General features: G+C 44.6%; 1 protein-coding gene across 3 annotated transcripts in view; it reads left to right on the top strand.

Moving 5' to 3' along the window:
• LHFPL3 (LHFPL tetraspan subfamily member 3) overlaps positions 1–23,416 on the top strand; it is a 535,920-nt gene that overhangs the window by 484,666 nt on the left and 27,838 nt on the right. The window contains exons 3-4 of one of the 3 annotated variants that reach the window (XM_057731814.1): positions 9,529–9,556; positions 9,777–9,910. The exons of 1 other annotated variant lie outside the window; for it this stretch is intronic. In XM_057731814.1, the coding sequence (XP_057587797.1) occupies positions 9,529–9,545 (17 nt within the window). In that variant the 3' untranslated portion in view covers positions 9,546–9,556; positions 9,777–9,910. Of the gene's footprint in view, positions 1–9,528; positions 9,577–9,776; positions 9,911–23,416 lie in introns of those variants that run through there. One more of the 3 variants, XM_057731815.1, reaches the window with a different exon arrangement.

The following is a 23,416-nucleotide window of genomic DNA, read 5'->3' as shown; positions in this document are numbered from 1 at the left end:
ATACAAAAATCCCACTTTTCCTGGAGTTTGTTTCCTGCTGGGGAGAGGCAGGCAATAAATAAATTTAAGAGGGAAGAAAATATCAGAGAGTTAAAAGTGCTATGCAGAGAATTTAAACCAGGTAATATGATAGACAAGACCAAGTAGCTCCCCCAGGTTGGATGTTCAGGGAGGGCCTCTGAGGAAATCATTTAAGCCAAAATTTGGAGTGACTGATCCAACAACGTTCATGAGAAAAACTTCCAGGCAGTGGGAGGAGCAAGGTCAAAGATCAAAAGATGGAAATGAGAAGCAGAAACAAGGCCAGTTTGGAAAGGACGAAGTAATCGGGAGAGCAGTGCGAAATGAAGCTGGAAGTAGGCAAGGGCCAGGTCCAAAGGCTTTATAAGCCAGGGAAAGGAGTTTGGATTTTATTCCAGCTATGATGGGAGCCAATGGATGGCTGTGAACTGGAAGTGATATGGTGTGTCTTGGCTGTCTTACACTTCTCTTTACTGTCATTGTGCATGGCTGGCCCTCCGTGCTGAGGTATTTGTTGTCTTTGGAAGAAGCTATCCTATACAGCCACACAGGAAGAAGTGCTTAGCAGACCAAGAGGCTACCACGTTCTGAAAAGCCCATGGTTCTTTCATCATTTGTGCTTTTAGGAGGTGACAAGGTGAAAGCAGTGACTGAAGCAGGAAGTTGACCATCTGCCCTGAGAATTAAAGACCAAGAAAGGTAGTATATCAGGGCTGTGGTGAACATGAAGGTTGGGTCCTACCTTCCTTCATCCTGTTTTCATTAGTTCACTGTGTGGTCCCAGTCATTCCAATATTCCAGAAAGAATTGGAGGTTTACCCCTGATGAGCAGTGATGAGCCAGGTTGACCTTTGGGATGTACCCCAAGAACTAGATCCTAGGAACACTTGCCTGTCATAGATTGTGAGCCTGCATAGAGACCCCTTCTAGGAATCATGTCCCATAGGTAGTCTGTTTACTTCGGAGGACAAATGAAAATTGCATCCAGTATGGTGTCTGGCTTCTGGAGCTAATGCAGTGTGTTTGGACATAATCCCATAGCCCAATGATAGTAAGGTAAGCATATTTCCTAATGTTTCATGGTAATGAAGATTTCTCTTCCATTAGGAAACTATCAATGTGCATAAACTGAACACTGGGTAGGGAATCAGGGACACCAAGGGATTATGTTTAAAGCTTGGCAAAGTACTTTGACTTTGAACCTCAGTCTGCTCATCTCTGAAGGAAGAAACTTGGACCAACTCCATCTTGGATCATTCTCAGCTCTCACATTTGATTGTCCATATACCATCATCCTGATTTCTAGAGGCCCACATTTTTGAGATGATAGGGCTAAAGGCAGGGACATCTGGTCTATCCTATAGCTGATTGGATCACATAGGGATTAAACCTGTATCTTTGACTTCTTTAGTACCATTTCATATCAGTTGAACCAGCCATCTCTTCACTGAAGAGTACAGATCAAGTGAGTTTATCTTCCTCACTAAACTCTATGCTCTTTAATTATACTGTAGTCACTAAATTTTACTGAAAGTTTACCATATATTTTATATTATTCACTCTTCATAATAACCCCATGAAGTAAGTGCTCGCATCATCTCCAATTTAATGCAAGAAACTGAACCTTGGAGAAATTAAGTAAAATTTGCCTGAAAACACAGCTAAAGTATACCAGATATAAACCCAGTCTGACTCCAAAGCCCATGCAGAAATTCAGCTGCCACACTCCAGCATCATCCCTTGCTTATTTTATCATATTCACAATACATATCAAGGTGTTTGACACATATTATTAGATGCTCAGTAAGGGATTCTTGAATGAATAAATGTTTAATGCTCTGCTAACTTGCCTTTAATATTTACTCACGCTGCTTTGGAGAAGCAATGTAACCTTACTAACCAGAAGGCTTTACTCACTCTACTTAGACTTTTATGCAGAACCCTATAACCAAAACTTAACCTATATGATTATTAATTTTGTGATCAACTTCACTGGACTAAGAGATGCCCAAATAGCTTGTAAGACATCATTTATAGGTGTATCTGTGAGAGTATTTCCAGAACAGAGTAGACTGAATAAAAAACATTACCCTCACCAATGTGAGTGGGCATCATGCAATCTGTTGAGGGTCTGAACAGAACACAGAGTTGGAGGAAGGGTGAATTTTCTCTCTTGCTTGAGGTGGAATATCCATCTCCTCCTGCCCTTCAGAGGCACTATCAGCACTCCTGGTTCTCAGCCTTCAGACTTAGACTGGGACTTATACCATCAGCTCCCCTGGTTCTCAGGCATTTGGACTTGGACTGAATTACACCACTGGGTTTCCTGGTCCTCCAGCCTGCAGACGGTAGATCATAGGACTTCTCAGCCTCCCTAATTGCATGAACCAATTCTTATCATCAGCTTCAGTATTCTATCTATCTCCCATTGGTTCTGCTTCTCTAGAGAGCCCTGACTAATACAACCTATATAAGGGCTTACGTACTTAACTTACGTAAATTGTCCTCGACATTCTGTCATTAGGCACATCTCCCCAGCCAGTTTAGCCACTTTTTGGAGCAGTGTTTCCCAACTAGAGGGGTGGAGTGAGAAGACACACAGGAACCATTTGATGAGCTTTTCCAAACCACAGAAGTTTCACATTTAGCACCTCCCCTCCCCCAGCAAATCCTAATCCTGTCTGGGTTGGGGAGAAAATGGCTCAGTCGACACAAGTTCCCAGGTGTTTCTGAGACGTTTCCCCATACGCTTCCACTGTCCCCAACCCTACACACACACCTCCATTTGGAGAAAGTCAGTTCTATCTTTTCATTTAAATAAAGGCTGATCTTCATAGAATCTAAATTAAATGATGAGGCTTTATGTGGCTGACTTGAACATAAAGACACCTGGACTTCTACCTGTATGGCTTGTTAAATATATTAAATAATTATCCTCAGCACTTTACAGGCGAGTTTTGACTGAAGATGACTTACATACTTACATATTTATGTTTCATAGTATCTTTTGCAGAATTAGACTTCTACAGCATAATACATGGCTTACCTTCAAGGTTTATTAGAGCATAATAAATGTTGTAGAGCAGCTTCTCCCCACAGAACAATGACAGAAGTGTTCTCTATCTGCTCTGTCCAATACAGTGTCCTAGACTAGACATATGTGGCTTCTGAGCACTTTGAAATGTAACTAGTGGGACTGAGGAACTAAATTTTTAATTGTATTTCATTTTAATTAAATATAAATAGCCACGTGTCTCTAGAAGCTGCCATATTGGAATGTACAAGTATCGTACAGTATAGAGAAACATCCTTCCTTTTTTTTTATAGCCAAAATAACCCATTCCATTTTTTAAATCACTTTCCATAAAATCCAAAGCAAAAACAGCAACCACAACGTAAGAGCCTAAAAGAAACTCTACCATGTTTACATTTCCACTGGGGAATGAATTCTTAACAAAAAAGACAATTCTGACCCAGGATAGATAAATGGAGGCAGGCAGGAAAGAGGCATCCCCAGGGGGACCTCCCTAGCAAATTCTGAGTTGTCTGGGAGACACTGAGCAGAGAGAGATTGTCAAGGAGAGAGAAATGCCCCCTCAGAGGAAAATCTAAATGTGCTTTTAGCCACCTGTCACCCCAGAGGGAGGACAGGATGGCAATGTTAAATCGGTGAGATTGTAAAACAGGGAACTTAACTACCGTACAAGGCCAGCTGAGGTGTTTAAAGTGCATTTTAACCGATGGCACTTCACTGCTGAAATCTAAATGGGGACTGATGCTGTCTAGATGGCAGATTCGAAACCTGAATCACTTTCGCCTTAGAAAATTAGCATTTTCATTAAAAATACCATTCTACAAAAGCAGGACTGTGCTGAATTTTATCTAAAGCAAATATTAGAAAAATCACAAAGTGACCCCAGATTCAGAGAGAAATAGGGTACGCAGCAACAGGACACACAGGCTCCACTGCAAAAATGTGAACTAGAAAAATCTATTCTCTACAAAAAAGTAGCTACCAAAGGAGCTAAGATGGGAGGGATATAAACTGTGAAGAAGTTCATTCATGGGCCAGAGAAGAGAGCAGAGATGAATTCTGAGCTCGGACAGTGTTTCTCAAATCAGATTTCATGCACACATATGCTTGCAGGGAGATGGGGGTCTTTGGGTTTAATAAGGACATTTAGGCTTTGTGCTTTCATTTTACCGATTATAAAGATAAAACTTCTTTTTTCAGTGAGACTTATCAATTGAAAATCATGTTCAAAGAATGAGACTTCAACTTTCTTAAGTAAATGCTCCTCAAATGCTGGTTAAAAAAATTTATCATAGGTCTTAGAGGATTATTTTCCTTTAAAGTGGTCCATAGTTTATTCAAATTTGGAGATCAATGACCTAGAGGCAGATCACACACACCCTTTGATTTGTATCTTGTTGGAAGAGTTAAAGCAGTTTTCTGATTTTGCCCTTAGCTTGCTTATGAAGAGATTAACCTTTCCAAACTCAGAGGACAGGCTGGGCATAGTATTCCTGTTAGATTCCCTAATGGATGTCCCTGCTTAGAAAACAGCGCTCTTCTATTGCAAATGGGAAGCAGTGTGGTGGGTGGGGTGGTCCTAGATCACAGGTCAGGGGGTCTACCTCTAACCCTGACTTACCAACTGGCTTTCACTTGTTCTCTCTGAGCCTTCATTTCCTCATCTGTAAAATGAAGCAGGGGACTGAATAATTAATCAACAAGATCACATCCAGCCTAGATATCTTTGATTCTAACAATAAATTGCAGCACCATCTCGTATATCTTCTCTGAAAGGCCTCTCATTTGAAAATAGTTTTCACTAGGACTCTCTTTCATTTCTGTTCTTTTCATTGTTACCCACGGAGCACCGAAGGGTCAGGAGGTGATGCATTTGAAGGAAAAAAAATCAGTCAACACTCAGCATTCCATCTATTATCTGCTACCACCTAGGAAGTGGGAAATTAAACTATAGAACCGAAACTCCCAGGACTTAGTGCAAATCACCCAGATATAAAAGAATTACTCAGCAGGACATTTGGGCTGGTTTCTATAAAGTTTCCAATGAATGAGACAGCTGTTCACTCAAGTGTGAGTAAATCAAATGGAAACGTAAAAGCTATATCTGTTTTTATGTTTTGGGTATTATAAATAAAATTACTTAAAGAGTGGACTCAGCCTATTGATTGATCTTCCACTCTGAGAGTGACACATATGTTGTGAGCGCCCTGAACAGTCAAAGGTATCGCATACGAGCAGTGATGGTACAAGCCTTGTCTGTGTCTGAAGCAAAGAGAAAAGAATGCTGGCCATGTATATTCGTGGAACCACCACACCACTGCTGCCTTTTGGTAATGCTACTCCTTTTCTCTAAGGAGTCTTCTCCCACTCTTATGGAAGGATGCACATAAAGTATGCCCCACTGCCTCAGCTGTGATTGGAACATTACACCTGTGGTCTGAGGGACAATTCTTAGAATTCAGGGGGATCCAGAAGAGGTTTGCCTTGAGACCTATGTAGCCAAGACACAGCACAGAGCATCAAAGTACTCTAAAGATGACTCAGCCCCTCATCTAGCAATAGAACCCATTCTTTTGGCCTTTTTCCTACATGGGCTACCTACTGAAACTTAGTCTGACAACTTACACCTGGAAATATGTGTCCTGCTTTAGGAGACGATTGGGTCTTGGGACCCAGAGCAGAACTTAGAAGCTACTGCCATTGAACTCTTTCCTGAAATTCACCCCATACAGAATGACGATGCCACAGCTGTCTTCGTCAGGGCTGCACCAAGGGTTCCAGCCCTCCAGATGTGGTCCTGTAGCCTGATGGGATCTCTGATCCTCCAGGATTTGTCCCATCAGCAAGAAAAATGTGACTGCCTCTGTCTCTTCTGTTAAAATAATGACCTTCTGGTCAGCACAGAATGAAAGCCCTCCAAGGCAAGAGAATGACTTATTTGAAATGATTCCCTCTGAAATCATCTTGTAGTTCCCATTCTAGTTATAATTTGGCTAATTGCTTAATAATTCTGTTTAAATGTCTCCATTGCTGCAAACATCAAATCATTAGACCTACTTTTTCTGGTTGGAAATCCCTTTGCTTGCTTACATATCCTCTGCCCCTTTCACCCGCTTGTAATTTTGCCAGAGCAACATTCTAATGACATAAATAGCATCCCTTCAGAGAGGTGTTGGACAGATCAAGGTGTCTCCCTGTGTTCAAGAGCCCGGGCACTGTAATATATGTCCTTGAAGCAGTACCTGTGATTGGGAAAGATCTGAAAGTTTGTCTCTAAAAAGCCAGCTTCCCTGGCAGACAAATGAAGCTGCAATCACCAGCAGCCCTAACCTGCTTCTGCAGTGGGGGGCCTGCTGTGCTTGACAGAGAGGCTACCTGAGAAAGAAGAACCCAGGCCCAGCCTTCAGGAGCCTACAGCCCAACTGGCAGCTGGGGTTACACTTACACAAAAGAATATCATCCAGGTTAAAACTCTGCTCAAAGCAGAGGCCTTGGGGGCTTACCTGGTGGTGCACTGGTTAAGAATCTATCTGCCAATGCCGGGGACACGGGTTCTGTCCCTGGTCTGGGAAGATCCCACATGGCGTGGAGCAACTAAGCCCGTGTGCCACAACTACTGAGCCTGCACTCTAGAGCTCGTGAGCCACAACTATTGAGCCTACATGCCACAACTACTGAAGCCCATGCGCCTAGAGCCCGTGCTCTATAACAAGAGAAGCTACCGCAAAGAGAAGTCCATGCACTGCAACGAAGAGTAGCTCCTGCTCACCACAACTAGAGAAAGCCCACGCATAGCAACAAAGACCCAATGCAGCCAATAAATTAATTAATTAAAAAAAAAAGCAGTCTGTGGATGGGGACACACACACACACCCCTGCTTTATGGGAGAATGAACTTCTGTGGACGCTGAGAACCATCATGGGGTTTGTGCTCCAGGGGTGAGCGTGCTTCTTGCCCAGGCAGCCTATGACTCACTCTTTCTGGCAAAGGTCGGTTAAGCAAGGCTACCTGGGATCTTCCTTGTCATTCTTCCCTTCGATGGTCAACCCGCTGAAGACTTTCAATGTTGCTTTTAATTTTTCGTTTGAAATGATGCTTTTAGCACCCAACTTTCCAACTTTAAAGAATCACATTGTTTCAACCAAATGCTCATATCCCAGTGAGGACCAACACAATCCTCCCTGCCTTTGAGGACGTGAGAAAGGCCATGAGGGAACTCAGAGTGACAGGGGAGAGGCCTACAGTTTCCACCCTGGAAACTTTCTCAGGCCAGTGATGAATAAGAAGTGACATAGTCAGGTAACAAGCAGACAAGAGAAGTCAGGAGAGGACGAAATGGGAAGCAGGAGATGCGAGGTGTCAGAGGGAAGGAATCCGGTGTCCCTGGGTCAGAAGGACAAGACAGCTCATTAACCTGGGTTTCATGCAATGCCCCTTTTTTTTTTAATTTTTATTTCATATTGGAGTATAGTTGATGAAGAATGTTGTGTTAGTTTCGGGTGTACAGCAAAGTGATTCAGTTATACATATGCATGTATCTATTCTTTTTCAAGTTCTTTTCCTATTTAGGTTATTACAGAATATTGAGTAGAGTTCTTGTGCTATACAGTAGGCCCTTGTTGGTTATCTGTTTTAAATACGACATTGTGTATATGTCAGTCCCAAACTCCCAGTCTATTCCTCCCCCCACTCTTCCCCCCATTAACCATAAGTTCATTCTCTAAATCTGTGTCTGTTTCTGTTTTGTAAATAAGTTCATTTGTATCATTTTTTGTGCATATAAGAGATATCATATGATATTTGTCTTTCTCTGACTTACTTCACATAGTATGATTATCTCCAGTTCCATCCATGTTGCTGCAAATGGCATTATTTCAATCTTTTTAATGGCCGAGTAGTATTCCATTGTATATATGTACCACATCTCCTTTATCCACTCATCTGTCAGTGGACATTTATGTTGCTTCCGTGTCTTGGCTATTGTAAATAGTGCTGCTATGAACACAGGGGTGCATGTATCCTTTCGAATCATGTTTTTCTCCAGATATATGCCCAGGTGTGGGATTAAAGGATCACATGGTAGCTTTATTTTCAGTTTTTTAAGGAACCTCTATACTGTTCTCCATAGTGGCTGTTACCAATTTACATTCCCACCAACAGTGTCAGAGGGTTCCCTTTTCTCCACACCCTCTCTAGCATTTATTGTTTGTAGACTTTTTGACGATGGCTATTCTGACTGGTGTGAGGTGATATCTCATTGTAGTTTTGATTTGCATTTCTCTAATAATTAGTGATGCTGAGCATCTTTTCATGTACCTCTTAGCCATCTACCACATGTTTTTAAATAAGACCTGTCTCCATGTGCAGAAGCACCACTAGAAGATGGAGTTGGGGGAGGGAATTCACTCTGGGGGCAAGTGAAGAACTAGCAAGGCACTGGTCCTGGCCACCCAGGGACACAGAGTGTGATCAGCAAAGGCAGACGCAGCCCAGGTCATCCTCAGCGCAGCTTTACTTACAGGTGCCTTTCAGCCTAAGGTAACATACTTTCCTTGACCACAATATCCTGCCAAGTGAGGTCAAAGCTGCCAGAATGGTTCTGGGAAAGGACAGAAGAGAGATGTCTGTCCTTCTGTATGACCTGGTACTCATGACCCACCCCGTCCTTGCACTGGCACCTACCTGTTAGCAGTTTGCTCACTGTGTGAGGCGCTGGGCAGAAGCGCGTTAGAACACGTAAGATGCCATCAGTTCCCTCATGATGTGTACACAGCCTCGAACTGTCCAGCATGAACCAGGCCTCAGGGTTCTAATCGATCGTTATCTGTGCCATTTTTATTAATCTTTCTAAAAAGCTACTCTGAATTACTCTGGAATTTGAAATGACACATGCAAAGAATTATACCAATACATGAACAATTGCTCAACCTTTGCATTTCTAACTTTGTCTTTTTTTCTCCTGAATGTTTTGATTTCTTCAAGTGTTTTTCTTATTGAGCATCTAAATTTCTCACAGATTCCTTAGCTTTCTATAAATTTTGATCCTCTAATCTGGGTGGTATTGCCTGAGGAAGCCAAAGATCAAAACAACAACAGTGATAACTAATACTTAGGTGATGCTTAGTATTGAATAGGACTGTTCAAGTATTTTACATTATTCCATCCTCACCACAGTCTTATGAGGTAAGTGGTACAATTAGACCCATTTTACAGATGAGGAAACTGAGGCACAGAAAGATAAGACATTTACCCAGAGTCACACAGCTACAAGTGGCAGAACCAAGATATGAGACCAAAGTGTGGCTCTCAGAACTGTGCTTCTCACCACTGTGAATCATAGCATGTATCTCTCTTCACACTAGGAATGAGAGGGCCAGGAATGACATTGCTATTTTTAACCTTTAAAAATAAAGTGCGAGTTCTTAATCTATTGTACCTTTAACCATTCTGTTTTTCCCTCCTAAACTCTCAGATGATGGAAATGCTTAAAGCACACTAAGGTAGTGTAAGACCACGCCATGTAAGTGTGAGCATGGCTCCTGTGGGTCCGGCTGTGTTTTGTGCGCTTCCGCCTACCATCCCCGCATGTTTCCTCCGCTGTTCCGATTCCCGCTTCGGCCGCTTAGCACTGGGGCCGCATGCACCGTCACTTTTAAGCCATAGAGCGTATGTCTTTGTTCCTGATTTTGTATTTGTGTTTCCCTCTCCCACAATCCCTAGAGGACTCGCCGCTGTCAGCCTGGCGCCTTCCCTGGAAGGAGCCGGGGCCGCCTGGAAAGTGTGTTTGGTTACTGTTCTCTGACAATGAGCCCTCGTATTGTCAGCTTTCGGGATTCCGGGCCTGCGTCCACGTTCTCACGGCAACGTTCTACCCTGCAGAGCGGGAGCGTGTGTAGGCCCCTCGTGCGGGCCCTGGTCACCCACGGCCTCTTTGCTGTGTTCTAGGGCCACCAGCCTAAACAGATTATTGTTCTGTGAGCTTTTGCAGGAGTGGATGCTATGTGAGAATAAATGCCCTGTGACAGGGCTAAAATGAGCCAGAGAGAGAAGTGGTAATCTCCTCATCTGTCTATTGTTTTCTCTGTGCCTGTGTGTATGATGGGTGCATATACATGTACTGAACAAACCTGGGATTATGAATGAGAAAGGATAATGGTTTTTCAGCCAAATATGGGTTATATTGGCCCTTCATTGTACACACCCATACACATACACACACACGCACACAATCCCTTTTGGTGTTCCTTCAGTTTACATAAACTATATTTCCACGTTGAGTGAATTCAATATGTGATAAACTAGATTTACAGAATGAGTAAATTGGGGAGAAGGACTCTCTACCTGACAAAGAGTATTCTGTCTTACAGTACCGCCTTCCCCACTTGATTGTGGTTTCCGAGTTGGAACTTCCTCTTGTTCTCAGTCTCCCTGACGTTTCAAGTGCATGTTGAAAGGGAAGTAGGTAGGAGGAAACTTTACAAGTTAGTTGTCAGAGATGACAAGAATTTGAAATTTCAGGGGCTCTCATGAGATGGAACCAAGCACTTAGTCCCCTGCAGTGCTGGGACCCCCAACCCATTGTTTAGACACACAGAGAATGCTGGAGCTTCCAGCTTCTTAGAGATAGATTCTTCATTCCAAACCCCTTAATTCACAGATGACTGAGGCCTCCAAAGGGAAAGTAACTTGCCCAATTGGGACAGAGCCTGGATTATAACTCAATTCTCTTTCCATCAAAGCATCTTAGTTTGCTGCTCCAGCTCATTTTTCTCTGGGAGAGAACCCCATTACACAGCCAGGAAGTGAATGAAACTGAAGGAGTCTACATCCCAAGAAAGGACCCCAGGTCCCAGTCCTGGCTCTGCCACGACATACCTGGATGAACTTGGGAAAGTTACTCTACCCCTCTGGACCTTGGGCTCCTCATCTGTAAAATGACTTTGACAACAGCTGATTTCAAAAAGTACATGATGCTAAGTTTGTTCCTAACCTTGGGCTGTTTTCACGCAGCTTCCTCCCAACAGTATTCATTTCTCACTATAGGATTATGGAAAAAGTTATAGTCGGGCTGCGTAAATGGGGACACCCATGGGGGCAAGAGCCCTGTGAGTCTCTGTTGTTAACTGAGGAAGGATGAGGGCAGGAGGGACAAGGTACAGGTGAGAGGCGAGTAGCCTGCTCCTCTTACACAGACCTACCACACGGAAGTGGACGTGGCTGACTCCAGGTGTGATCATCCAAGATACACCGATTTCTGCAGTCTGGGGTTACCTGGCTGATATTCATTTCTCTCCTTTCCAAGGCACCGCTGATTAGAGCTCTGGAACTTAGGGAGACTCAGTGGGTGAACTAAGTCACATCTTCTCCTTTCAGTGTATTGCTTACTAAGCAAACAGGGCCAGGGAAGTTGCTGAGGCAGTTCGAGAATAATTTGAAAGCCAAGTAAGGCAAGAACAGAGACCCACACATGCCAGCTTCCTGCAGGGTTTTGAGATACACTCCTTGTTTACATAAAATTATAGAAATACAGAGATTAAACAGATGTGCAATGTCATTTTAACAGAGTTTTCTTTTTCCATGGTAAATCTGTGGCATGTTCATACTAAATCTTTTTTATAAAGCAGAGAATCATCACATTTGGCCCATTTTGGTTTCCATAGATCAAGTTTGGCTTAACATGCACCTTTTCCCAAGATAGCCCATCAGGTCTGCAGCTGTCTTCCCTGGTTCTGATGCTAATTCAAAGTTGGTTGGGAAGAGCAGGACAGGGAGGCGGAAACACAGAGGGAGATAACTTCCTGTGCATGTTTTAGGTTCTAATGCTGCTGGACAAAATGGAGAACTGCAGAGAGCTGTGACCTTGGAAAATATTACTGGGACAGAATTTCAGCTTCAGCATTTTGGTGGAATAGGGGCTTTGCAGGTAGCAAATCTGGCTGCAAGAGTTGTGCTAGAGGACTCTTAAAGCTGCATTTGCGTGGCACTTCGCATAAGATTGAGAAGGGCCAATTTCCATGTCCCTGGGAGGGAGCAGCAGTTGGAAATTCAGGCCCCTTCTTGACAACCGTCATTGCCCTGATGTTACCATTCCTTCTCTCAAGATGAATGTAGCGCTGAAGAGGAAAATGACATCCTTGGGCAGCCACGCGAGACCAGTTTTCATACTGTACAGGCAGGCAGAGGTCATAAGCCCCTCGCCTGACTTTTGCCTTTGCTGGAGAGCCCCCAGGGGTGGTGGGAAGAGGCACTTTTCAGGCTTCTTCCAAGTCCTTTCTGGCCCCTTCCTAGGTAATCGTTGTCCTGCTGAGACCTCTATTGGCCATGCTGGTAACTACAGGAGTCTGAGGCAGGAGGAAAGGAAGTCAGACACTGAGCTGCCCCAAAACACAGCCAAGCACATCCTCGGCGGTCTGCGGAGGCCTCAGCCTAAAATACTTTCTAGGTGGAAGAAAGGGAGCACCAGAGACTGAGGCCCCTGAAATACCAGCCCAGATGCTTGGTGGCCTGTCACCATGGGAACATGCCCAACTGGCTGTTAGCCATGGTGATGAGGACTCTGCCTTCTTTACTGCCTCCAGTTATTACAGCTTACTTCTGGGATCTCCTGGATCCTTCGTGACTTGCCCTGAAACACCTATAACCCCATTGTTACCTGAAACCAAACTGAGCTCCCGAGAGTCTGACAAGCCAGCCACCAGAAGCCTGGTTATCTGACAGACGCATGTAGCAACCCACATTTGCCCCCGGGGGCCCTGTGCAGACCAGCGTGGCCTGGGGGCCCGGTGGCTCTGCACGGCTTCCCCAGACAGTCACCTCCCGGAGGGACACCAGCCCTCCACCGCCACCACCTCCCACACTCTGATATCTTCCCAAGAACAGTAAGTAGGTTACACCTGACGGACACAAGGCTAAATTGTTTCAATTGTTCTAACCCAGTGGTTTTCAAAGTGTGGTCCGCAAGCCAACAGCATCAGCATCACCCAGGAACTTGTTAGAAATGAAAATGCTCAGGCCCCGCCCCAGACCTACTGAACTGGAAACTCTGTGAGTGGGGCCCAGCCACCTGTGTTTTTCAGGCTCCCAGGTGACAGTGAGGCTCGCTCTAGTTTGAGGCCTCCCGCTCCAAGCATTGCGTCACAAACCTCAGTATATACAAGATGACAAACTCTCCGCTTACGTAAATGTGGGTGCTGAACCCCTCACCCACAGAGATTTAGTAGTTCTGCAGGGGCATTCAGAAAGATGATTCTTAAACCGTCATTCCCTGTAATTCTGATGCGAGAGAGCCACACACCATCCACCATTGTGAGGAAGTCTGTTCTAAAAAGAATAGGGCCAGCTACGCCAGCACGGTTTAGCTTCCTCTCCTGATTTAGAGATAAATATTGTTCTCATATCTCACCGGTCATGAGAGACCTCAGTAAACATATCAGATACTCCAGGTCTTTGAAGGGGGTCTTCCTCGGCAAACGAGGTTTTGCTGCCGCTGTGAGGAAAAGCTCAGTGGTGTCTGTATCATAATCCAAAAGTGAAATCTTCCTCTGGAAAGAGATACTCATTACTAAGGGCATAGAAAGAATGGGCAGCCTGTGGCTTCTCGTGAGTCTGGATCTCTGGGTGGTATGTCAGGCTCGACCGAGAAACTGTGTGTCATCTCCGCTGTGAGTCCATCAGATAGCAAGTTGCCCTTTTTTCTTCCTTCTCAAACAATTCAAGATTTAGTTGTACTTTCTCAACAAGATCCAAGCCATTGGTCCATGATAACCCTGCTAGGAGGAAAGACTTGAGGTTATGAGTACACTTGTCTTATATGGCCTCTGCCATGATGCCCCTGGAAAAATAGAGTTCACTTTTTGTGAAGATTCTTACGAATGAAAAGCCCCAGCTCTTCTCAACACTGTGCCTTGTGGCTGCCCTGTGACCACTGCCACCCTAGAGCTCTGGGTTCTGCTGGGAGCTCCAGGGGTATTTGCCATCATTCTGCTTCTGTCTCGTGTAATAGTCCCATTTAAACACACACACCCAAGTTCTCTGCAGAGCACCCACACCTTCATGGGGCGCTAACTCATTGGTCTGTGCTCTGGGAAGACTAGTAAGCAGTGTCACATTTTCAGTGATCTGACAGGAGCAGAACAAGAGACATGGTGCTGACTCTCCTTGTTGCCACCTAGGATTCTCAGTCCTTGTCCAGGCGCCTGTGTGCATGAGTATTGTCTTCTCGGGGCAGCAGCTTTACCACCAGGTCAAGCCTCTAGTCTTTCAGATCATGTGGGTAGAGCAGGCAAAATGTTTCCTCCCTCCCTGCCTCCCTCCCACCCTCCCTTCTCTCCCTGCCTCCCTCCTCCGTTCTTCCTCCCTTCCTTTGTTGACACCTTCCTTCCATCTTCTTCCCTTACCCATTTCCAGGATGCTCCCTTTCCCGTGTTTTCTCTGCTTCTGTGAATTTCTCCGGCTTTTCCTCCCCTCTCCTCTCTTCTTATTGGGCTTCCCATAATTCTGAAAGGCAGCCCCCACCCCACCCCACCCCATGAGCTCCAAGAGCCTCACCAGCGTTAACTGTGGAAGCCACAGGCATCCTGCCAGGCAGGGAATGTCACCTTAATTTACTGTAAAGCATCCTTAAAAGACAGATCCCCCACCTCCCCTTGCTCAAACAGAGGGAGACAGGAGGGAAGCAAGGAAGGGAAGAGCATCAAAGGAAATTCCAAAAAGAAGCCACAAGTGGTGTCAAATTTCAAATTCTCTGCCCAGAAGGAGTGCAGCCCACATTGTCCCCAGCACTGGGGTCAAAGGATCAGGCTAAAAATCCTGAGTCAGCAGGAGAGGGAGGAAGAGGAAGAAAAGAGGGTGATGCTGCAAACAGGGCAATAGTAAAGAGACGAGAAGGCTTTTGTCCAGAAAATAAATCCAGTCTTCCCATGGATGTTTCTGGATCAGGAAGGACCTGCTTTGGGAGTTGGGAATGGGCGGGGCCAGCCTCGCTGGTGGGCAGCACTGATTTTCCTCTCGCCTCCTTGTTCTTTGTTCCCACACCCAGGGTACCATGAGTGCATGACCAGTGTCGTCCCACAGCGTCCCAAGCTCAGGAGGGCCCCACGTTTGGGGGTTAATGCTGTGCAGCCCCAGTCTTGAAACTGTGTTACATCTGATGGGGCGGAGGCACGTTGGAGCACATAGAGGATGGGGAGGCTTGGAGACCGTTCACAGTGCTGCTCCCCTGGAGTGGGTTCTCAGCCCAGTCATCTTCTCCCTGGAACCTGGGCCCTGCCCAACCTCCCCTCCTTGTGCCTGCCCCATGACCACGGCCACCTTCTGCCCCAGGAAGGGCCCGGGTGCAGGTGGGGAAGGTCATGGTTGAGTGCACCAGTCCTGTAGCATCTTGGGGCAGGGCACAGCAGGGGTCATCGCGCCGAGGACTAGCAATGCTCCAGTGTGTCTAGTGGACAGCAGGTAGGAGGCCACAACTCAGTGAGGGAGGAATCTATTGCCCACCCCTGATCCATTTTCCTAGTACAGAGGTTGCAGAACCTGGAGGGGTCACCCATCTGCCATGGGCTGGGGATACCGCCCATATATCCCATAATGGGAAGGGGAGATTCCCCCAAGGCCTGCTCTAAGCCAGGGAACAATGTGTCGGTCCATCAGCTGGTGGGAGGGGGAATACCAGTGACCAGTCAGGCCTGAGAGGGCACACAGGGCAGGGTTCCAGGGTGCCTGTGAGGCTCTGAAGTACCCCCAAGCCAGAGGTCCACCCCCAACCACTCTCTCAAGCCTGCTTTGTGACTGGGGGACCCTCTCTTCCTTCCCAGTCTTCTTGAATCTGTCTGTGTTTTTTTCTGGCCAGCTCAAGGTATCCTCCAGGGACATAATACATTTGTGTGATTTCAGTGATTGCAGAAGTGAGTTAAATGCTCTGACATTTGCATTTAAAACTGGCATTGCATGACGTAAAAACACATGGTCAAATTCATGCTAACTGCTTACATTTTTAATTTTTGTTTACTTAGAATGACATTAAATAGGAAATAAAAAAACACCATGGCTGGTGGTGGTTGCACAACAGTGGGAATGTATTTAATACCGTTGAACTGTATGCTTAAGATGTACATGCAATGTGTAAATGTAAAAAAAGGTTAAGTGGCAAGTTTTACATTATGTGTATATTACCACATAAAGAAGAAAGAAAAAAAAGTGACAAGTCTAGAGAGAGCGAGACCACAGGAAACAGGAAAAAAGGAAAAAGCTTTGTGTTTTATGACATTGAATGGCATTTTTTCCTGCTTTTTGAACAGTTTTCATCCAACACTGAGCCTGCAAATAATGTAGCTCATAGTCCTCCTGACTCGGAGATGATCACATTAAATCTTACACAGTGTTACAGAGGAAATTCTAATCCTGTGGGGGTAAAAGTTCCCAATCTATGACTAAAGGTAATTTCAACCTTCGTATCTTTTCATCTATAGGAGAAAAAAAAGGGGGGGAGGAAACCTAAGAGTGAAAAAAGAGAGAGAGATTCTTGCATTTAGATGAGCTCCCATCACATTTCTAGGTGACCCCGGATACACACAGGGCAGTGTGAGAGTCCCGGGGTGAGGTCAGTTCATTAATTTATGAGAAAACGTCTTCAAGAACATAGCTTCTCACACTCAGCACAGATTGTGTGTATTTCCAGTACATTGCAAATGATTTAGTTCATTTATTAGCCTCCTGTCTGAAGTCTGGCGCCTCAAAAGATAATTAATAAGCTCGTAACTTCTCATCGCTTTAGTATGAGAAAAGGGGGGGAAAAGCAGATTTCAGTGCAGAAAATATCTCTGGAGCACCATTTGTCTAAGTAAAATTTGTGAGGTTACATTTTAAGTGAGATTTTTAAAAGAGAGTATAGCATCGTGATCCTTCCAGGTTAAGAAAATTTTGTTTAAACTGAGGCCTGATATGGTTTACAAATCCCTCATAATTACTCTCCATGGACCAGTAATGTATCCACCCAAACACACCTTTCTCTGCACTCCTGTGAACCCCAGTAAGCTCTTTAGGCAGGCGTGGGAGGCTTAATGTATTTCCTGTGAAATGGTACCATTCTCCTTGATCAGCTTATCCCAGCTTTGCAAATTGAAAGAATTTCATTCCTGGCATCAACAGCCTGTTAAATTAGTTCTGATTAATAATTGAATCGTAAGACCCTTTCAAGGCAACATCTACAACAACAGATTAATGGGGAAGGGAGAGTGACTCCGTGTAGCACCATGCTGTGATGGAGCCGACTGGTAACCTCACCTGGAAGTTAAAGGTAGAGTCCAGGCTCTGGGGAAGTTTAATTCCTTAAAAAAATTGTAGAAATACACAGACACTCCTCCCCCACAGACTGACGGGCCTAGCATTGATTTCCTAGTAGTATGCATTCATTGCTGATCTAGACACTTTCTTCTTGGACTTGGAGTGTGACTGCAGGTCATAGTCTTGTGGTTCACATTAAGCCCGCTTGGATTTTGAATTATTAATAAGGGCATTGCAGGGTATTTCTTCCTTTAATCCTGAAAGAGAAAATGCAGCCCTCCTGAAATGTCAGACTTGAGAAACAGATAGGCTCCTAGCTTAACAATCGAAAGAATAGCCCTTCTGGGTGTATTCCAGGAGTAGAGGATGTGCAAATAACTCTAGATGGTTGTGGCAAGTCCTTTAAGCATGTTCGTGCTTGTACAACACCAGAACTTGTTTGGGCCGAGATTTTCCCAACCCAATCTATGACTGAAGGTAATTTCAGTTTTATTACTCTTTCACCCAGTGAAGAAAGAAGAAGGAAACCTGAAAGTAGAAGAACATCAGCACCCATCACATTTTTAAGTAACCCCTAGGGTTTTTCAGTGGAGGCCTTCAGGCTGCCCTAAAATGTTGCATCAGAACCACCTGGGGAATTGGTTTAAAATGCTGTAGGCTGCATTCTGCCCAGATCTACCAATTCTGGTTCTTTGGAAATTTTTTAGTTACTAGGACACTCTTAGGCAGTAAAATTTGAGAACCACTGACCTCCAGACAGTTTCGTTGATTTCAGTGAAATATTGTATTTTCAAAGCCTAATGATCCAATGATTCTATTGTACGTGTGAGAATCTTTAAGGCCCTTGCTTAATAAGGCTAATGTGTATGTTTTGTAATTCCCAGAAGATGAGAGCAGATTTCTTTCAACATTCATTCTCTCAGTAAGCACGTATTGAGGAGGTACTATGACCTGGACACTGCTCTGGCTTCTGTGAGTTAGCTGATCCTCACGGCTTCTCTCTGGCAGGGACACCCTGCATGTTTGGTGTACTTAGGGGAACCTCAGGGTGCAAGCAAGTGAATCTTCAGGAGAATGAGATAAAAAAGTAATCATGATAATGGCTAAGAGACTCCCAACTCCCTTGAATCCTTGTGATTTTGCCTATGCCAGGGCTTTACCTGTATTATCTCATTTCTTCCTCACAATCATCTATGAAGTAGGTTCAAGTATATTGTCCCATTTTACAGATGAGGACGCTGTAGCTCAGCAGGCCTGTTCAACTAGTCAGCAGTGGAGCAGGGATTTACTCTCAACAGTCTGCTTCCAGAACTCAGGCTCTTATTCACCCCTATTCCAATCATCATGGTAGTTTTTCCTTTCCCTAATAAGGCAGAAACTAGGAGATGATGCTATGAAATATGAATATCTGTACTACTATGTGGCCACCCAATTTTTATTTCAACAGTGATTCGTCGTGTATTAAATCCATGAAGCACACATGCATGGCAGGCTCTGGGGGTACAAAATGAATCAACATGTGTCAGCTACTAAGATGCTGAGTCATATAGAAAGTCCAGAATTAAAATTTAGAACCCCCAACTTCCTTGAACAATTTTGAGCCCATTTAGCTGCATGGCCTGCCTTCCTAAAATTCTCCCAGGGGAAGGAGTTTCCAGCTCCCTGCATTAGTGTGATGTCAGAATAACTGCCACTTCGGATGTTCTTACTCAAGCAATACCTGGGGGGCAGTAAATTTGGAACTGAAGACTCTGTCATGCAATCCAGGGAACTGTAATTTTTAACATCTTTCAGTGTGTTAAAGTCTGTCTTTTTCCTCCTTCCTGAATGCTGATAAAAATTTACGGGGCTCCCCAAACCAACACCCTCAGTGTCACCCCTGAAAAAGCTAGGTATGAGAACAGCAGGGAGGTTTCTAGCTGAAGGTTCTGCAGGAGAGAAATGGGGCATGTGGTTTGCAGTCATTACTGCATAGCAGCTGCTGTGGCAGTTACAGTCTAGTTAAAATAAGTTGGTAAATTCTAGCTGTGTCCCAGCCTGCTATGAAGGCTGAATACAAACCAGAATATCTCACTGTCAGTAGGAAAACTGTGGGAAAATATCTTGAAGACCCTTTAGACTTGCCCTGAAAACTAGTCTTTCACCCCAAACCAATCAATCGGTAAGACTTTTCCTCGCCTGTCTTACATTACAGAAGTTCCTTTGGGGGCTTCCTAGAGGCAAAACAGCCCTAGGGGCTCAGTTCCAGGCTGTGGGACCTGGGGCAGGCTCAGACAGTACAGCAAACTGCAACTCACAAGCCTCCCTGCCCCCTCACAATTTGGTCCCCAAAAGCAAAACTACCTCCAGAGACATCTCTGCCACCATGCAAACGTAACTGTGGAGAGAGGGTGCCTTGCTTCTCCCGGCTCAGACCTTGTCAGCTCCCCAGGCTGCCTCCCCCACCGTGAGAATCCTGTGTCAAGGATCACCGCCAACACCGTCTGCTCTCCCCACCTCTGCTCCTACCTAGGTAGCCGAGCATAGCTGGAGAAAGGCCCCACGACCAACTTCTGCTGGGCGCTCACTGCCGCTGGGTACCTCCTTCCCCCTTTCCTTGTTGGTCCTTCACGCCTCCCTTCCAGAAGTGGCTCCAAACCGCCTCCTCTTCGCTCAAGTTCTAAACACACCTCCACCCTCAGTGGGCCCCAGCAGCCCCTCTGCCAGAATGTTGCTCATCCAATAACAGCTTCAGATCCCTTCCTGTCCATCTCAAATCTTTATTTTCACACGTTTTTTATTCCCTCACCACTGAATCTGTCCTGTTTCTGTCCCAGAGACGATTCTTCCTTCTGAGTTCTTTTTCTTTTAATAACTCCCCATTTCCTTTCTGCCCCACCCCCTCAGCCCCTGGGAACCACCATTCTACTCTCTGATGCTATGACTTTGACTTCTCTAAGTATCAGGACACAAAGCTGGATAACAGAATATGGATCCAAAATATTTTGACAGGTTGGATCTAATAGTATGAAATTCAACAAAGGTCAATATAAGGACCTGACAAATGGTTCTCAGCACCCAGCCAGACAGTCAGAGTGGTCATAAGTCAGGAGCTATCTGGAGGAAAGGCACAAGGGATTTAGTTAAATGGCAAGGCCACTGGGCACCAATACTGTGAAAAAGCTAATGGAATCTTAGGCTGTAAAAGATAAAATGTCTAGAGCAAGGAAGGAAGTGTCCTCCGTTTAGCAGTATTTGACTCAGGCCTGCAGTGCTGATTTCAGCTCTGGACACTACATTTAAAGCAAGGCTATAGAACACTTGGTGGGCCATCAGAAAGGAACAACTGGGACGATGAAAGTACTCAAAACAGGTCCTCTGGCCATGTCCTAAAGGCTACCCTGAAGAAGAGAGATTAGACAGGTTTTTTGGTAGCTCCATGTTATATAGCACCAGGAGGAGGCACTACAGGATACTGGTTCATCCCAGGCCAGTGAGGAACTCGCCAACCCTCTGAGCTGCAGAACATGGAAAGGACTTTGGGCAAGGTATTAGGGAATAGGGGAGGTTTCCAAGTTCAGTGGCTATGGAGATGGAAATTCCAGCTTCCTCTCTTCACATCTCTTCCACCACCAAGATCCTTGATTATGTGTACCTGACCAGAACTAAACTCAACATATATCACATTAAAGTTGCAAAGCCAATATTTATTCTTATAGCCACACAAAAAAAATACTCAGTGATTTTTTAAAAGTTTAAAATTCAGAAAATCTGTAATACAGGACAAATTCCTTGACCCATTATAGAGTATCCACTAAAAAGCAATGACAAACAGCATTCTTAATGAAATGAAACATTGGAAATCCTCCCTTAAGGTCAAGAACAAGATGCCTTGACCACTACTACCATTAAGCATTATCCTGGAGGTCCTAATATAGCATCAAAAACACTTTACCACCTAAGAGAACATAAGACGGATAGAAAGGGCATAAGACAGAGGTATGGGTTTGATACCTAGCTCTATAGCCTACAATTTACATGACCTTGGGAAATTTATTTAACTGTATCTTTTTCTCATCTATGAATGAACAATCATATCTACCCCAAGGAGGTTTTATGAGGGTTGTGCCTCTAAGGGGACACAACCAGATCCCAAAAGAAAACAGATAGCACCCTCAATCCGGGTAGTTAGGAGAGTTTATTGAAGCAACCATTTACAAAGCTGTGGGCAGGACTAAAGAGAACAGAGGGGTGGTGAGAAGTTCCCAGGTTACCAGCAGAGGGAGCCATTGCGTAGGGAGTGGTTACAAACAGCTGGAGAGAGGTGTGGCTGCAGCTCTGTAGCTGTGGGAGAGGCCCCCTCTCAGGAGCTGTGGCCTTCAGTAGAAGGATGCTGCCACCCAACCTGTGGCCCTTAGGAGAGAAAATCCCCCAACCTCTCTCTCGTCCATCCTCCAACCTTCTGCTAGCGTTTCCTATTGGCTTCAGCCAAGAGGGCAGAAGAGGCCAATTGATGGAGTCTAAGAGGGTCAGCCTCCTAGGGCGTAGGGCTGGGTGGAGGAGAAGAGATCTGGAAGAGCAACCAGAAAATAACAAGCAAAGTGCTTAATACCTTTCCATTTTCTTCCTCACTCCTCCCAGTTGCATTTTCCTCATCAAGTGACACTGATCTCTACTTTGAGAATTGTTGAGCCACTCTTATACCTTTTCAAAAAAGCCTCAGTTCAAAGGGATTCATTATTTTATTTGATCCCTGTAGCACTTTATTCAGTAAATGGGGCAGTTGTTTTATACTGAGGCTTGAGATTAAATAACTTTTCAAAGATCACAGAGGGTCTAAGACTATAACTCAATCCCAGACAGATGCTAAAAAAAGGTTATTTGAAGATGAATCTTTGAGTAAACTAATAAATCTTTCACATTATCATCATCCAGCCACTTCTATTGGGCAGAAAATCGCATCTCCAAAAAAAGGATCTGACTCCACTTAAAGTATGTGTGCATCGTATATATGTATATATTTCTATATACTATTTATAGTAAAGGATATATATGTATATACAAGAACAGATATATATATATATTACTAAAAGAGAAAGAAAAATCAGAACCAAGGAAGGAACACAATTCAAATATGCTAATCATAAAAGTTACTCTAGTTGCTGCAGCTGAGCATCAAATTTGATTCTGAGTTTCTTGGCATCAGTCAGCACAATTCTCATCAGAAAAGAAGCAACATACTATTTTCTCAGGGAAGAAAAAGGGAATTGTTCCTTTTAAAAATTCTATAGTTTCTTATGGAAAGAACTTTTTATGTGAGACACCGAGTGACATAGTGGACAGTGTCCTTGACAACAGCTTTGTAACTGATGAAACAGTGTTTTCCATGGCTTAGTTCTTGAAATCAGGGCATAAAAGTACATCTGAACAAAGGTGATTCTGGAAGAAGCTAAGGTGATGGTCCAAGTGTGGAGCCTCCTGCTGTTCTAACATGGTCGGTCAGTTGTAGATGTTAGAGAACCTGAGGGAAGAGGGGAGATTGTCCTTCCCTCTGAGACAATCTTCCTAAGTAGTGTTTCCATCAGGCAGGCTTTTGATCAGCACAGGTATCTGGAGGCTATTCTCTCCATAAAGGTCCACAGAGAGCGCTAGGGTCCAAGACTGCAATCCGACAGAATTCATGGGCGTTGGGGAATACATCACAGATGGTCGGGGCTGGGCTGACCATCTGCTATGACAGGATTGTGACTTCTCATTCAGGGAGGCCCAGGGTCCCAACAGGCAGCAGGTCAGAACTCACTCAGGGAAGTGACTCAGGGAAGTGCGGAGCCTCTCTTCTGCCATCTTCCAACTCTTTGTTTTCTAACAAGGAATAAAAGGAGACAAATTGACTCAGGGATAGAAAATACTCTCCAAATTTCACTTCCTTCAAGTTTAAGCTCCAGTACAACTTCCCCAAGATGCCATACAGTCTGCCACCTGGAAGAATCAGCCCCTTACCTCTTGCTGGGAGTTACAGACCAGAGCTAGTTAGAATCCCCATCCCCTGAATTTTAATGCAGGTGGAATGAGGTGAAAATGAACTTCATGGGTGGACTTGAAAG

The sequence above is a fragment of the Hippopotamus amphibius genome, chromosome 4, assembly GCF_030028045.1.
Source record: "Hippopotamus amphibius kiboko isolate mHipAmp2 chromosome 4, mHipAmp2.hap2, whole genome shotgun sequence".
Classification (NCBI taxonomy): Eukaryota; Metazoa; Chordata; class Mammalia; order Artiodactyla; family Hippopotamidae; genus Hippopotamus; species Hippopotamus amphibius.
The sequence above is the reverse complement of the archived record's forward strand: the minus strand, read 5'-3'. Positions and strand labels throughout refer to the sequence as shown.